The 14,689-nt window shown below is 48.4% G+C and overlaps 1 protein-coding gene across 6 annotated transcripts in view; it reads right to left on the bottom strand.

The window, feature by feature from the left end:
- The window catches only part of SEC14L1 (SEC14 like lipid binding 1), a 93,191-nt gene that overhangs the window by 32,294 nt on the left and 46,208 nt on the right, over positions 1-14,689 (bottom strand). For 4 of the 6 annotated variants that reach the window (XR_013536020.1, XM_035301882.3, XM_035301881.3 and 1 more), the window contains exons 9-17: positions 11,550-11,739; positions 10,316-10,404; positions 8,673-8,743; positions 7,635-7,806; positions 7,179-7,313; positions 4,580-4,714; positions 1,888-2,139; positions 592-770; positions 9-110 (exon numbers count right to left, since the gene is read on the bottom strand). Coding sequence is in view for 5 of the 6 variants with exons in the window: in XM_035301882.3 (XP_035157773.1) it covers positions 9-110; positions 592-770; positions 1,888-2,139; positions 4,580-4,714; positions 7,179-7,313; positions 7,635-7,806; positions 8,673-8,743; positions 10,316-10,404; positions 11,550-11,739 (1,325 nt within the window). In the remaining variant the exon portion in view is untranslated. The remainder of the gene's footprint in view (positions 1-8; positions 111-591; positions 771-1,887; positions 2,140-4,579; positions 4,715-7,178; positions 7,314-7,634; positions 7,807-8,672; positions 8,744-10,315; positions 10,405-11,549; positions 11,740-14,689) is intronic. The other 2 variants (XM_035301884.3, XM_035301883.2) reach the window with 1 other exon arrangement.

Below are 14,689 nucleotides of genomic sequence, written 5' to 3'. Positions count from 1 at the left end.
GGCACTACCTGGAGATCATGGAGCTGGAGTGGGACTGGCTGGAGGAGGTGGTGGCAGCACTCAGCTGCGAGAAGCCACTGTGGCTGGACTCCAGGCTGGTCATTGAACCTCTGTAACAGCACAGGGAAGGGCGACATGAGGACTACCCTGCCTGCCACCCTCCGCCCACACTGCCTGCTGGACTTCATGGCCCACCCTGCTCTCTGCTCACTTCTTATCCCCATCAGTACTTGCAAACAGGGGGTGGACATGAATAACCACCAGGAACCAGCTTCCCACAGCCTACACGCAGATGGCATCATGAGCTAAAGCAAAGGTAAAGTTGCTCGTCCTTGACACTCTTCCCTCTGCAGACACGCAAACAAATGACCCCAGAGCCACTCTCTCTGCCCCCACCCCCAGCATCCCTGACATCCGCCGACACTGCGTATCCTGCACATGGCACGGGACTGAACAACACCCCCCCGACCCCGCCCAGCTCTCCAGCAGCACCTGCGTGCCGATCCTGCACACGGCATGGGACTGAAGCCTACCTCTGCCCCGCCCAGTTCTCTGGTGGCACCTGCTGTGGCAAGGCAAGGGCGGCCGTACCTGAAATCCTCAGAGCCGATCACCTCGGTGTAGTACATCACTTTGCACTTGTGCGAAGAGACCTGCAGGGACGCGAGCACGTCGTCTACCCGGGGCAGGCTGCTGGCGGCGCATGCAGGCATGCTGTGGAATTTCCACTGCAGGATGTAGAAGCCCGGCCATCTGGTCACATGGGAGCCCTAAAACAAGGAAGGCAGTGGCAGCTGGCAGCGACACACTTCTCACCCCCAGCCTAAAGCAGGTCTGACAAGAGCCAAGGGGATTGTCTGCAGGATTTCATGTAGCTACAGGACCATCTCAATGCGATTCAGAATCTGCTATTTTGCTTCACCAGCAGGTGGGACAATGTCCTTCTCTCTACTGAGTGTGGTCACTCCCAGGTGCTGGGAAGGCCACAGGAACAGACTCCATGTCTGTGGCCCTCATGAGGCCACCCCCACCCCACCTCCACCCACGGAGGCAGGAGCCTGGAGGGGTGGTGGCAACAAGCTGGAGGGAGGGCTCAGCACAGCTTCTCTAAACAGGCCTCACTTTCTCTGACATGCTGCCAATCATCCAGCATGTTCAGGGCTCAAGGCATGTCACCCTGAAGTGAGACATCAATCCACAAAAATCACTTTCTCCAGTCGTTCTGAAATTCATGACTGTGGTAATATAGCTTAGAGGTTTTTTTTTTTTTTAAACTGGATGAAGTATTCTTTTACTCTGCCTCTAAGACCATTGAAACACTGACGAGGCTTACCTCTGAAAAGTGAAGGCAGCAAAATGCTGCATCTATTATGAAGGCCACAAGCACCCTCCCGCCCCCAGAATTACTGTGAGCACAGGCACCCAAAATAACCAGCCACAATGTTAAAAGGAACTGAAAGCATCTGAAACAAATTAGAAGGTTTGGTAATGAGAGTTAATAGCTCCCTAAGTACTCCTTCCTCTCACTTCTATTTAGGGTGATTTTCCTTTGAAAAAGACAAATGCAACCCGGTGAAATGAGGCCTGGGGGAAGGTCCTCTGAAGCCCAGCTGGCCATGGGCACGCCGTGCCTTCCCTTCCTGTCACATGCTGCTTTGGGGAAAAGTCACAGATTCTGTCCAAAAGCACTGTTAGGCTTGACCTCTTTCCTGTGAGACCCGCTTGGCTTCCTGAGTCACTCTGCTACCTCCAGGCGAGCTGCTCCTCCACAGCCAGCGTCTCAAAAGCTACACAGGCTGCTCAAGGAGTGAAGCAAAGACTCCTGCTCAAGACAGGGTGGCCTAGCTGCAGTCACGGATGCGCGATTTGACGTGCGTGTGATTTTACCTGCACGCTTTCTCCTTCTTTGCAGATCAGAGGCGACTCCACCATGCTGTAGTCGCGGCCCAGCTGCCACACTTTGTCTATGAGCTGCACATTGTTCCCGCCTGGAGAGGTGATGCTGTGGGCCCCCAGGGAGTCCTTTTTGGGTGGCTGTGGCGACCTCTTGGAGTGATAGATGTTGAAGACAATGTCCCCTTTGCACACGTCGAAATCCCAAGTGATGACTGAAGAGGCATCCACAATCTGAACGAGAATCTGAAAAAGAGACAGCGTCAGACAGCCACACTCCACGAGCACAGGCCGTGTGCTGGTGCACACCATCCCCTCCAGGGGCTCCAGGCCCAGGTGCCAAAGCTGGGGAGGGAAAGGCTGAATGGGCACGGGCGGATCTCTTTGCCCAGAGTCACACCACCATCCGTCTTTCAACCACTGGCTCCTGCCACATGACGTGCACCAAGCTCTGTGCTCTTTGTGACCTGCATCTAAAGGCCTGAGAGCTCCCATACACCATCTTCAGACACACGTGAAGAGACCAGGTCTTAGTGTAACACCAAACGCTGAGCTTGTACATGAGTGGTTCAGAGGACTGGCCTGGCTGGAGAGCAACAGAAGGCCCTGGAGAAGGTGAAAGCTGAAGAACCAGAAGGTGGGGGAGCCTCAGGACAGTGTTCCCGGCAAGGGGAAAGAAGGGGCCTGCAGTGTGAGGCTGGCACAAGAGAGCAGTGGCGAGGCTGGTGAGTGGGATGAGGCCCTGGCATGGTGGAGGAGGGGGCGGGTGGTCAGTCCCCCACCACCACCCCGGCTTCTGAGAACCAATCAAAAACCTGAACTCACACGGTGCCGACAGAGCTTCTCAGCAGGGAATGATCAAAGTTAGTTTTAAAGATTAGTGTGGGAGGAACATGAGAATTAAAAGCAGCTGTGCAGAGTTCTGCATTCACTGAAAACTCCGCCTAAGGAAGCAGCAGAGCCAGGACCACGGCCCTCTGCCCTGGTGCTTGCCCGTCAACCCACTGCGTGCCAGTCACCGTGACATTTAGCACTTGGCTGCTCTGCAAGCCGGGCTCCTTTTCCAACCCCACCACTGCCACTTCACCACTGAAACGCCACTCTGGAATGCCCTTCCACAGCAGATTCGATGAGGTACAAGAGTCCTGCTAAGGACAGCAGGCAGCACTGCACAGCACGGCCTACTCTTCAGCAGAGCAGCTCCTCAGGCGCTGCAGCTGGAGACCCTAGCCCCTGTGCTGACAGGCGCCTCTTTGCTGCACTCAAGCTGGGGCCTCTGCTCCAGCATGCATTTAGGTTTGCAACCATCTCGAATCTATGCTTTATTTAATACCCAAAGCAGAACTGAGGTTTTGACCACGTGGATGTTTACAGATGCCCCCTGATTCACATGAAACACACTGCACCCCAAATTCTTGAAACATGGACAAGAGTGACAGCACATACTCAACAATGAGTAAGAACCCAGCGTCCTGGAGCCTGTCCTTCAGTTAAGAAATTAAGAGAGATAATCCTCAAGATGTTAGGAAATGTGAGATTTCCCTGTGTGTCTACAAGTAAGGCACACCAAATCTGTCTCTGCTTGTTCAAACTATGGCAATAGTGTTCCCTGATCCACCTGCCAGGTGAGGCGCTCAGAAAGACAGTGCAGCAAAAGCCACTGGCAGACGGCTGACCCAGGTGCTGCCATGGCAGGAAGCAGGCTGGAGTCGGCACCACTGCCCAAGCTAGCACCATATCCTCACTGAACACCTGCTCTGCACAGAGCCCCACCATCCTCTCCAGCAACTCTGGGCCATGAACCTGGCCCTTGAGTTGAGAAGGGAGATTCTGCTGCAGGCCCCTCCTGCTTCAGGTCACTCGTACACTACAGGACAAACACAAGGCATGCACAGAACACGGAAAGCTCCTGCTTCTGCACCAAAAGTAATAGCAAGAAAGGAACACAGACTTACAGAAATCAGAAAATTCCCAAAATATCTATAAATAACCAAAACCCAGTCAAGAAAGTAGCAAATGGGCCAGGCACAGTGGCTCAGGCCTGTAATCCCAGCACTTTGGGAGGCCAAAGCAGGTGGATCACCTGAGGTCAGGTGTTCAAGACCAGCCTGGCCAACACGGTGAAAATGTCTCTACTAAAAATACAAAGATTAGTCGGGTATGGTGGCAGGTGCCTATAATCCCAGTTACTTGGGAGGCTGAGGCAGGAGAATCACTTGAATCTGGGAGACAAAGGCTGCAGTGAGCTGAGATAGTGCCACTGCACTCCAGCCTGGGTGACAGAGCAAAACCCCATCTCAAAAAAAAAGAAAGAAGGAAAGAAAGAAAGAAAAGTAGCAAATGAAACTTGTTCAGTATAACCAAGAAATAAACTAAGTTCAGGAGTTAAGTGCTTCAACAAGGAAAGATGAGTTATTCCTATCTCTGTGTTTCGTGTCTTTAGTAAAATGGAGGTCAAGAGATCCAATTTCCTTTCCAGGCACTCTGATCAAGCACTTTTCTATTCTAGGAGAGACCTGTTCTTCGGTGTTGACATTTACTGAAACTAGGTATCAAGTGTCAACAAAAGCCTGAAGACAAAGACCAGAAAAACGAGTACTGTTCTCAATGAAAGGCTGCCAGAAGCCCTGCGGGGGTGGGAGGACCGGCTGCCCAGGTGCCTTCGGGTGCAGGAAGGCGGGTGTACCTCGTGTGGGGCTCCTTTGAAGACGCTTGCAGACTGGTAGATGGTCTCGGTCCAGAGCTTGAGGTCTTCATTCTCTAGCTCCTCTGCAGTCCGGTACAGAGATTTGGGGACCAGTCCACCCTCTGGCACTTCGCACTGGAAACAGAAACAAGGCAGTGAAAGTAGTGCAAACCCAAACCAACCGCACGAAACACAGCTGACAGCCAGCACCATCCGCTACGCCCCACTCCTGGAAGCTGCTGAGAAAATGGAAAACACTGGCAGGGTCGTAAAATACTCTGCACTGCCCAGCGGTATGTTTTTAAACCACTTCAACATGTGTTTCACTTTGCAAAAATGAGAACAAGTCGAAGCTGATTTACGAAAGAATCATAGCAACATGCATGCGGCACTACACCCAATTACTAAAGATGGCTCATTTAAGCATTAGGGTTATTTACGTTGCCCTGTAAAGGAAGAGCATTACTTTAAGAAGAGTTTTGCTCTCAGTAGCCACAGGCATTATTTTTATGCTATGAAATTATAGTCAAGATATAGCATCAATGAATAATGTTTTGTGTCTAAAGTCAAATGACTGGTCTATAACACCAAACAAAACCTAATGAAGAACTTCTTTTGAATTTGCCTGAAACAAGTTGAATTAGAATTTGTACATATCGTAAATCTCCTAATTAACCTTGATACAATGACTCCACACTAAAGTTCATAAAATCCAAGTCCTACCTTTATCATCAGCCCTGGGAAGCAACTACATAGAAAATAAACATCTCCGTTTTCAGCGTGCAGGGCAGCATGAGTGGAGAGAGTCACAACAGCGAGAGCATGCTGGAAAAGTCCCAGCCTGGCCCATGGTTACTCTGCCACCAAAGAGCAGAAGTGCACAGCCTCCTTTCAACAACCAGCCCAAACAGCAGCTCAGGACAGCGGTAAAGAAGTCTCAGAAGGCCCATGTTTTTGGAGAGCTTAATTAACCACAGAGACATTCAACATGGCAAACACACTACGGAGGTCAGCATGTAACAACATGGCTGTGACTGGCAGTCTGTGTCAAGTCTCCTTGTGCGCCAGCTCAATTCTTCATGTCGTAATTGCTTCGGGATGGTTAGCTCACATAACGAAAAGTGTTCAAAGGTTTCGACAAACCGGAGCCCGTGTTAACCTCAGAGACACTTGCTAAATTCTGGTCCCATGACTTTTACTATTACTGACTCACTCTTTGCATTGCACTGTGATGATGCCTGCCATTTCCCGAAACTGGAACTGATGAAGTAAATGCTACATTTGTTTTCTAAATTTCTCTAACCATTCAGAAAGTTCGAAGTCCCCTGAGTGTCCAATTCATTAGCTAAATACATGAGTCAAACCCAGTGGGTACATATCTCAAATGGGTAACTTTATATGAAGGATGACTAGAGAGCCCTTGGATAAGAAGCTTCATTCCCTCCCTGCTGAGTTCAGCTGCCACCACGTGCCACGGAACAAGTCACTGGGACTTCCACAGGCTTTGGCTTCCTTAACGCTCCCATGGCACAATGGGCGCCATGGCTAGAAGGACCCCAAGGTTCTGAGCTTCTCAGAGCACAGGGTATAGAAGTGGAGGCCTCTGCTTGATTACCCAGTAACTCAGTGTATTAAAAACCCCAAACATATTTTGAGAGCCACTTCCCTTCATTCTTCTACTTTAAAAATGTTATCCAGACCAGGCATGGTGGCTCATGCCTGTAATCCCAGCACTTTGGGAGGCCGAAGTGGGCAGATCACTTGAGGTCAGCAGTTTGAGATCAGCCTGGCTGACATGGTAGAACCGTGTTTCTACTAAAAATACAAAAATTATACGGGTGTGGTGGCACATGCTTGTAATCCCAGCTACTCTGGAGGCTGAGGCTGGAGAATTGCTTGAATATGGAGGTGGAGGCTGCAGTGAGCCGAGACTGCAACACTGCACTCCAGTCTGGGGGACACGGGGAGACTCCATCTCAAAAAAAAAAAACAACACCCAAAAATGTTATCCAGCCTGGGGCAACATAATGAGGCTCTATCTCTACAAAAAATACAGATATGAGCTGGGTATGGTGGCGCATGCCTATAGTCCCAGCTACTTGGGTGGTTGAGGTAGGAGGATCACCTGAGCCCATGAGGTCAGGATGCAGTGAGCTATGATGTGATCCCACCACTGCACTCCAGCCTGGGTGACAGAGCAGGACCCTGTCTCCATAAAAATGAAGGAGGGGGAGGGGTGGGTGAAAACTTTTGAAAACGGATTCAGTTTAATAGTATTTTAAAAAAACACTACAGCTCCTCTGAAATGGTTTAAAGATCTGCTTCACATGAAACCCTGCGAATAAAGAGAGCTACAATTGTATCCGATTCTACAACAAATTCTCATTTTTATTTAACAGCAAAGAAATGTATAGTGTCAACAATTACTTAAATGGTTCTCTTTAGCCTGATCCTGGATCAGAGAAATGGCAGCCAAAAGAAACAAAACAGAAACAAAACATCCAAATGAAAAGTTCTGAAAATCATCTGTGCACATCAACATCGACCTCTCCCACCTGTCTGAGGAGCCAAGTGTGCAGTTCCTCGCCTGGCTACATACCATGCACTCCCCACTCAGGAAATCTGGAATAATCTCTTTGTCAATGTAATCCAGCAGGCCTCCCGGACCCTGGTAGTCGTTTCCTGCGTAAATGAGGAATTTCCTTCTGGTGTTGTCATCAATGAAGGGACTCACCTGTGAGGAGGAGAAAGACCATCGAGTCATATCTGATCTGAGGCCTGACTGGCAAAGATTAAAATGACACTACGGTTATGAATGGGGGGTGGGAATTCGAGTTTATACACTTTTTCTGTAAAGTCTATTTGCAAGGCATTAGGACACTCAGACAGACTGTGCTTTTCTTCCCCCTTCCCTAAACAATTTGAGAAATTTTATATCTTTGCATGCTGTTTTTTTCTAAGTAGTTAAGGCTTTAGGTCACAGACGTGTGTATGAATGCATGTGTATCTGCTTTCCAAATGGCTCACAGTTACTGCAAAAGGCATCTGAACCCACCAGCGTCCAGAGCACAGGAAACACCCGGGGTGCCCGCAGGATGAGAAGGCGGCCCAGCGTCTCAGGGTAATTGGCCTCCACCACCTCGATGATCCGCAGCAGCGCTTTGACACCAGGTCTCCACAAGTGGCGCATGTTCAGCCCTTCCAAGTCCACCAGGCAGGTCCAGGAGCTGCAGGTTGTGCAGAGACGTGTTTCATTCAACAGACAGCAGCACACTTAGTAAACCGTGTCTTATGACTTTTTTCCTTTTTGGTCACTTTCAGCTATTTCCAAATACACAATAATCAATTTCTCAAATTACGGTGCCATGAACTCTGTTTATATCTATTTGTACAAAACACACAGGATCAGTGTGTTAAAACCAAGGCTGAAACTGCAAGGCTGATTGGCAGCACATGAAAATCTCTCTCAGATGTGTTCAGTGAGCTGGCAAGCAAAGCCACAGTGTGCTGTCCTCCACGTGCTAAACCACCCCCTAACCTGCCATCAATAGGGCACACAGCTGGTATTTTAACACATACTGTGTCTGAACTGCAGTGAGCTATGCTTCAACAGCGAGAGGCAAGCAGTCTCAGGAGCTGAGAATATAGCAGTGAGCAAAGAGCCCTCAAAATCCCTGTTCTCACGGAACTTATATCCCAGTGAACCATCTACACCCTTACCAATGTCAACCTCTAAATCGCTGAACATTTTCAGGACTGTGGATTGAAACTGAAAGCATGGTTTCAGAACACAGAGTCATCTGGGTGAGGAGGAGAGGCAAAAACAAGGAAATGACGTGCAGCCCTAGGCCCATGTGGACCACACGAACCAGGCAGACAGGCCAACCCACCCAGGCTGATGGACAGCAATGCCTGGGACAGGAAACAGTGACTGTCTTGTCCCTCGCCACTGGCATTATTACATGTTCACCTCTTTTCTACCTTTTAGAGCATCTTGGAAAATAAGAAGCAGATTTTACTTCCAAAAATCAACTAGAAATATTTAATTTGTTTTCTCAGTAAGTTGAAAGGAAGAGCAAAATCCCACATCTACCTGATAGGCCGACCAAAGACTTTTGTATTCTCTTCACATCGTCTTAGCCCTTCTTCATTTATGGAGAGAACCTACACACAGAAGAGGATGAAAATTTCCCATGATTAGTCTCAGGCTGAAACTAACGCGTGCAGCTATAGAAGAGGGACATAAACAGCATTTTACAGGTAAGTATGTAAACCAAAAAAGTGACCTATGTAGGTTTTCTTACACATTCACATGTACTAACCACATCACCACCAACAAAAAAATGTGACCCTTGAAAGAGAATAAACACTGTCATGTACAGCAAAGGTAACAGCTATCCAAAGAGAAGTGCGGGCCAGAGGAATCACAGGATGAGCAGGGGCCTCACACTGGGGCTCTGTCTTCAGAACAAGGGCATGGGAACAGCAGATAAGCATCTGTGAGTGTGCAAACACTCTAATATCACATGCCAGCCAAGAGAAAAGGCAGTCTTAGCATAGACTTCAGGCATGGCTCAAGAGATCTTCTGTTTCAGATTAACAAACCCTTCCCCTGCAGATGAAGTCCATCCATATCTTCATGTGTGAACATATGCATGTGTGGATAAACACACATGGCGGTGGGGGCAGACTAACAGCAATACACAAGGGAACGCCAACAGTAAGCCAGGCTCAGCGGTGGTGCTTGTAACAAGTCCCAGCTACTCAGGAGGCTGACATGGGAGAACCACTTGAGGACAGGAGTTTGAAGGTGCAGTGAGTGATGATCACACCCATGAATAGACCCTGCACCCCATGTCTCTTTAAAAAAAAAATGCTGGCCGGGTGCAGTGGCGTACACCTGTAATCCCAGCACTTTGGGAGGTTGAGGCAGGTGGATCATCTGAGGTCAGGAGTTCGAGACCAGCCTGGCCAACATGGTGAAACTCCATCTCTACTAACAATACAAAAAAATTAGCCGGGTGTGGTGACAGCCTGTAGTCCCAGCTACTCGGGAGGCTGAGGCAGGAGAATCATTTGAACCCAGGAGGCAGAGGTTGCAGCAAGCTGAGATCACGCCATTGCACTCCAGCCTGGGAAACAAGAGCGAAACTCTGTGTCAAAAAAGTAAAGAAAAAATAAAGCCAAAAGTGCGTATTTCAGGGTAACAGGGTCATAAATGTGCCTTTTAAGTTTGTTTGTTTTCAAATTAAAGGACCATCTTCTTCTCTGGGAGGGGGAGGCACAGATACACACTGGCCGCAGCAGCGGAGCAGGGCCTGGCCAGAGTCAGTGGGACGATGGGTCAGCGGGGCCTTCAGGATGGTGTAGAGAAAGATGCCAAGAGGGCATGTCAAGGAAGGGCCAGTGGAGAGAATGCTATCAAGAGGTCTGTTGTGAGTGGCATCCCAGGAGAGAGCAATTCCACGTGGGAGTGAATGAAAAGACAGAACCACAGCCACACAGGCATCTCGGGGGAAGACTCTGACTGCTGCACTGACGCTGCCAATGAGAGAAACACTTCCGTAACTTCTGTGTCTTCTTTGCAAATTTTAAGACTACATTAATATATTTTCAGTTCTAACTACAAAAGCAATTCACGTTTGTTCTAACAGGCTGGTTAACACCCCCATCCTGCTGGCAGAAAAAGACAGTGACGCCACACTGGAGCCTGGGGTCTCTCGGCCCCGCACTTACATATCTCAGCAGGGCCTCCTCCCCGAGCGCTCTCACCAAGCCTTTGGTGTCCATCTGCCCCAGCCTGAGCACGTAGAGGGGCCGCCCATCTGCAGGGGAGGGGAAGGAATGGGTTATCGGCACCGGCACCGTCCCAGCTGACTGACACTGAGGATATGACTCTAAGACCCTTAACAGGAAAATGCCAGTTCGCCTGTGTTCTGGGTGTGCTTGAAGGTCTTTGTGATTCTTAGAAGCGGCAATTGATTTCTGTGTGGGGTAGGGGGTGTGTGTCCAGTATCTTCCCCAAAAAGTTGTAAGCGAGAAAAATAAAAACCAACTGACAGAGAGAGTAGCTGTGCAGAGTCCTGGAAACAGAAGGCTGTGCCGGGATGAGGGGAACCCAGTCGGGGCTCAGCTCAAGCTGCCCAGAGGCGGGGCTCAGTCTCCTCACTTTGAACAACTGGGGCTGCCCAAGAGCTCAGATTCTCAATGGCAAGGGAACATCAGACTAGCCAGACACTTCCATGACTACAGACGGCATTCACATTTCCTTCTTTAGAAAACTATTATTTTTCATGTCATCGATCACTAAAATCTGAATACAAGATTTTTAAAAGCCAGCTTCCAATTCCCACTCCCGAAGAAGGGCCAGTTCCACGGTGCTTCCCTCTCACTGATGCCTCCAATGCTGCCCTGCCCAGCTGGCAAACTTTGGCTCAGGAAAGAGTGCATTTTTGACAGTGCAGGTCTTCCTGCAAGGCAGGGTATGGAAGGCATTCGGGGGAACTGTGTTTCAGGCTCTCATTTAAATCACTCTTCATTTGAGGTGCATCATCCACGCCCTACTCCCAAAGCAGAACTGAAGTGCTCACTGCTGATGGAGAAAACCTGGCTGAACCGTTTTCAGCTATCATAGGGTTTAAGTCATCGAAAATTCCCTTAATTAACACTGTGGCGCTGTCTTTTCAATAGGTCAAAACAAACTGTACTGCACCCCAAGGATGGCGTGCATCCATAGGGAAGCAGCAGGCTTAGGCCTCTCCTGGCTGCCCAGGGCGGGACCAGTGCGCCTGTAGTGAAGTGGAGCATCAGTCTGTTCAACTTGGGAAAAGATGCCCAATTCTCAGAGTGAAGAGAAACCCGCACTCAGCAGGGCCCCACTCAACTCCATGGAAGAAGGTCTTAGAGGATCTCTCCAACGACACAGCAAGACAATGACGGAAACACAGACAGTTTCAACTCCATCTGGTACCTTTGTCGTGATGATGCCAGCCTCCTGCGTAGTAATCCTGAAGGACCTGTGGAGGGGTCCAGGTATCGAGAATGTAGTCCACCTGGTGCTGCTTCCGCCACGTCAAAGATTGACACATGATCTCTCTGGCTTTGTCAATATTAAAATCCCGCGCACGTAAGAACCGAAGAATATGCTCATCTTTTGGAATCTATTAAGAGAGAAAGATGTTTCTAAGCAACGTTAAAAGTTGTAAAGGGCACTTTGGGAGGCCAAGGCAGGTGGATCACTTGAGCTTAGGAGTTCGAGACCAGCCTGGCCAATATGATGAAACCCCATCTCTACTAAAAATATAAAAATTAGCCAGGACTGGTGGCGCATGCCTTTAATCCCAGCTACTTGGAGGCTGAGGCAGGGGAAGGATCACTTGAACCTGAGAGGTGGAGGCTGCAGGGAGCCAAGATCGCACTATTGCACTAATAAAAAAGTTGCTAAGGGAGTAAGACTCTAAAATTTCCAATTTTCATTGGGAGACAGGCGCTCGCATTCTGTCACCCAGGCTGGAGTGTTGTAGCACCATCTCAGCTCACTGCAGCCCCCAACTTGAGAGCTTAAGCAATCCTCCCACCTCAGCCTTCTGAGTAGTTGGGACCACAGGCACACGCCACCACGCCCAGCTAATTTTTGTATTTGTAGAGATGTGGTTTCCCCGTGTTGCCCAGGCTGGTCTCAAACTCCTGAGCTTAAGCGATCCTCCCACCTTGGCCTCCCAACGGGTTGGGATTATAGGCATGAGCCACCACGTCTGGCCTAAAATTCCCACTTCTAATCAACAGTGAGCTGCATTATTATACTATTTAAAATGAGCTGGTACCAGAAAAATCTCCCTTACTACTCTAGAGAAAATCAGCATTATCAGTTTGAATAATCTTTATAGTAATCCATTTTGGTTTCTGCAAAGTACAGCAAAGGCGTAGATGATACCCTAAACACCAAATGCTTCAATTCTATGAACGATCGGATCTATGAATTACTATGCTCTGTGCACTTCTCTGTATACACACTACATTAAAATAAAAAGTCAGAATAAAGTGAGAGCAGGACACCTGGCTTCTGAATGGAAACCCTCGTAGTGCTAGTGACTAAAGAGAATTAAACATGGGTGATGTTGAGAAAGGCAAGACTTTTGTTCCGAAGGGTGCCCAGTGCCACACCATGAAAAAGGGAGGCCAGCACAAGACTGGGCCAGATCTCCACAGTCTCTCTGGGTGGAAGACAGGTCAGGCCACTGGACTCTAACACAGATGCCAGTAAGAACAAAGGCATCACCTGCAGTGAGGACACGCTGATGGGCTATTTGGAGAATCCCTGGAACAAAAATGGTCTTCACTGGTGTTAAGAAGGAGGCAGAAAGGGCAGACTTGAAAGTTTATTTCAAAAAAGCTACTAATAAATAATAATTGGTCATTGCATTGTTTATTACAAAACCGAAATGTCATGACTTTTTTTTTTTTAGACAAAGTCTCGCATTGTTGCCCAGGCTGTAGACGCAATCTTGGCTTACTGCAACCTCCGCCTCCTGTGTTCAAGCAATTCTCCTGCCTCAGCCTCCCGAAGCTGGGACTACAGGCGTGCGCCACCACACCCAGCTATTTTTTTTGTATTTTTAGGAGAGATGGGGTTTCACCATGTTGGCCAGGATGGTCTCGACCTCCTGACCTCGTGATCCGCCTGCCTTGGCCTCCCAAAGTGCTGGGATTACAGATGCAAGCCACCATACCTGGCCTCTGTCATGACTTTTTAATGTGTATCATAATTTAATAGATCTATCTCACACACCAGAATTCAGACCATGAACAATCATCAGAATATTTTTGTTGGGCAATCCTGATTCAACTAAGGCTGGCTTCTGCTTAAAGCACTATGTTCTGTTTTTTGAATTTTAAGAATTCTGATTCAGAAGCCAGGCACAGTGGCTCACACCTGTAATCCCAACACTTTGGAAGGCTGAGGTGGATGGATCACAAGGTCAGGAGATCCAACATGGTGAAATCCCATCTCTACTAAAAATACAAAAATCAGCTGGATGTGGTAGCATATGCCTGTAATCCCAGCCACTTGGGAGGCTGAGGCAGGAGAATCACTTGAACCAGGGAGTCGGAGGTTGCAGTGAGCCAAGATCATGCCACTGCACTCCAGCCTGGTGAAGAGCGAGACTCCATCTCAAAAAAAAAAAAAAAAAAAGTCAGTATGACAAGAAATGTAGCAAGTTAAACTTTACTTCTGAATTCTTTACTACTTAAGTTAGACTAAGTTATAATTTAGCATTGTCTTTTAAAAGCCATTTGAGGCTGGACACAATGACTCTTACACCTGTAATAATCTGAGCATTTTGGGAGGCTAAGGTAGGCGGATTACTTGAGGTCAGGAGTTCAAGACCAGCTTGGCCAACATAGTGGAACCCTGTTCTCTACTAAAAATACAAAAGTCAGCCAGAAATGGTGGCAGAGCTAATCCCAGCTCTCCAGAGGCTGAGGCAGGAGAACAGCCTGAACCCGGGAGGCAGATGCTGCAGTGCGTCAAGACTGCACCACTACACTCCAGCCAGGGTGACAGAGCGGCTCTATAAAATACAAAATTCTAAAACATAAAACGGTGGAACTACCACGCATCTATGTGATTGGCAATGGTGCTTTTGCCGACTCATTAGAAAGATTAGAGGAGATACACACAAAGTTAAAAATTATGAGTGATCATAAGACTTAAGATAATTAAAAACGAAAACCACAGATTAAAGAAAAAGTCAGGATACAAAAAAGCATGTTGGGCTTTCGTAATGTGGCGGTGTTGCTAACTAATACAGGAATCTTCTCCAGATTCCAACACTCAATCAACAGGCCGGCTTCCCTGAATAAAGAACAAGGCCAAGGCCATGTTCTTAGTGTCACATGGACTAAGTGTCTTCATCCGTGGCCGTGTGCTTATCAACTCAGAGGCTGGTCCACGAGGAGAACAAGAAGGGAGTGGGAGCATGAGCTACTCACAACCCCAACTCCTGGGAAATAACTCAAAAGCATGTGGCCTACTGATGTGGCATCATCTTCACTCAGAAAGGACTACAGTTATGATCGTGGTTAAGAATGTAGCTTCCAAAACAAAAT

The sequence above is a fragment of the Callithrix jacchus genome, chromosome 5 (genome assembly GCF_049354715.1).
Source record: "Callithrix jacchus isolate 240 chromosome 5, calJac240_pri, whole genome shotgun sequence".
Classification (NCBI taxonomy): Eukaryota; Metazoa; Chordata; class Mammalia; order Primates; family Cebidae; genus Callithrix; species Callithrix jacchus.
The sequence above is the reverse complement of the archived record's forward strand: the minus strand, read 5'-3'. Positions and strand labels throughout refer to the sequence as shown.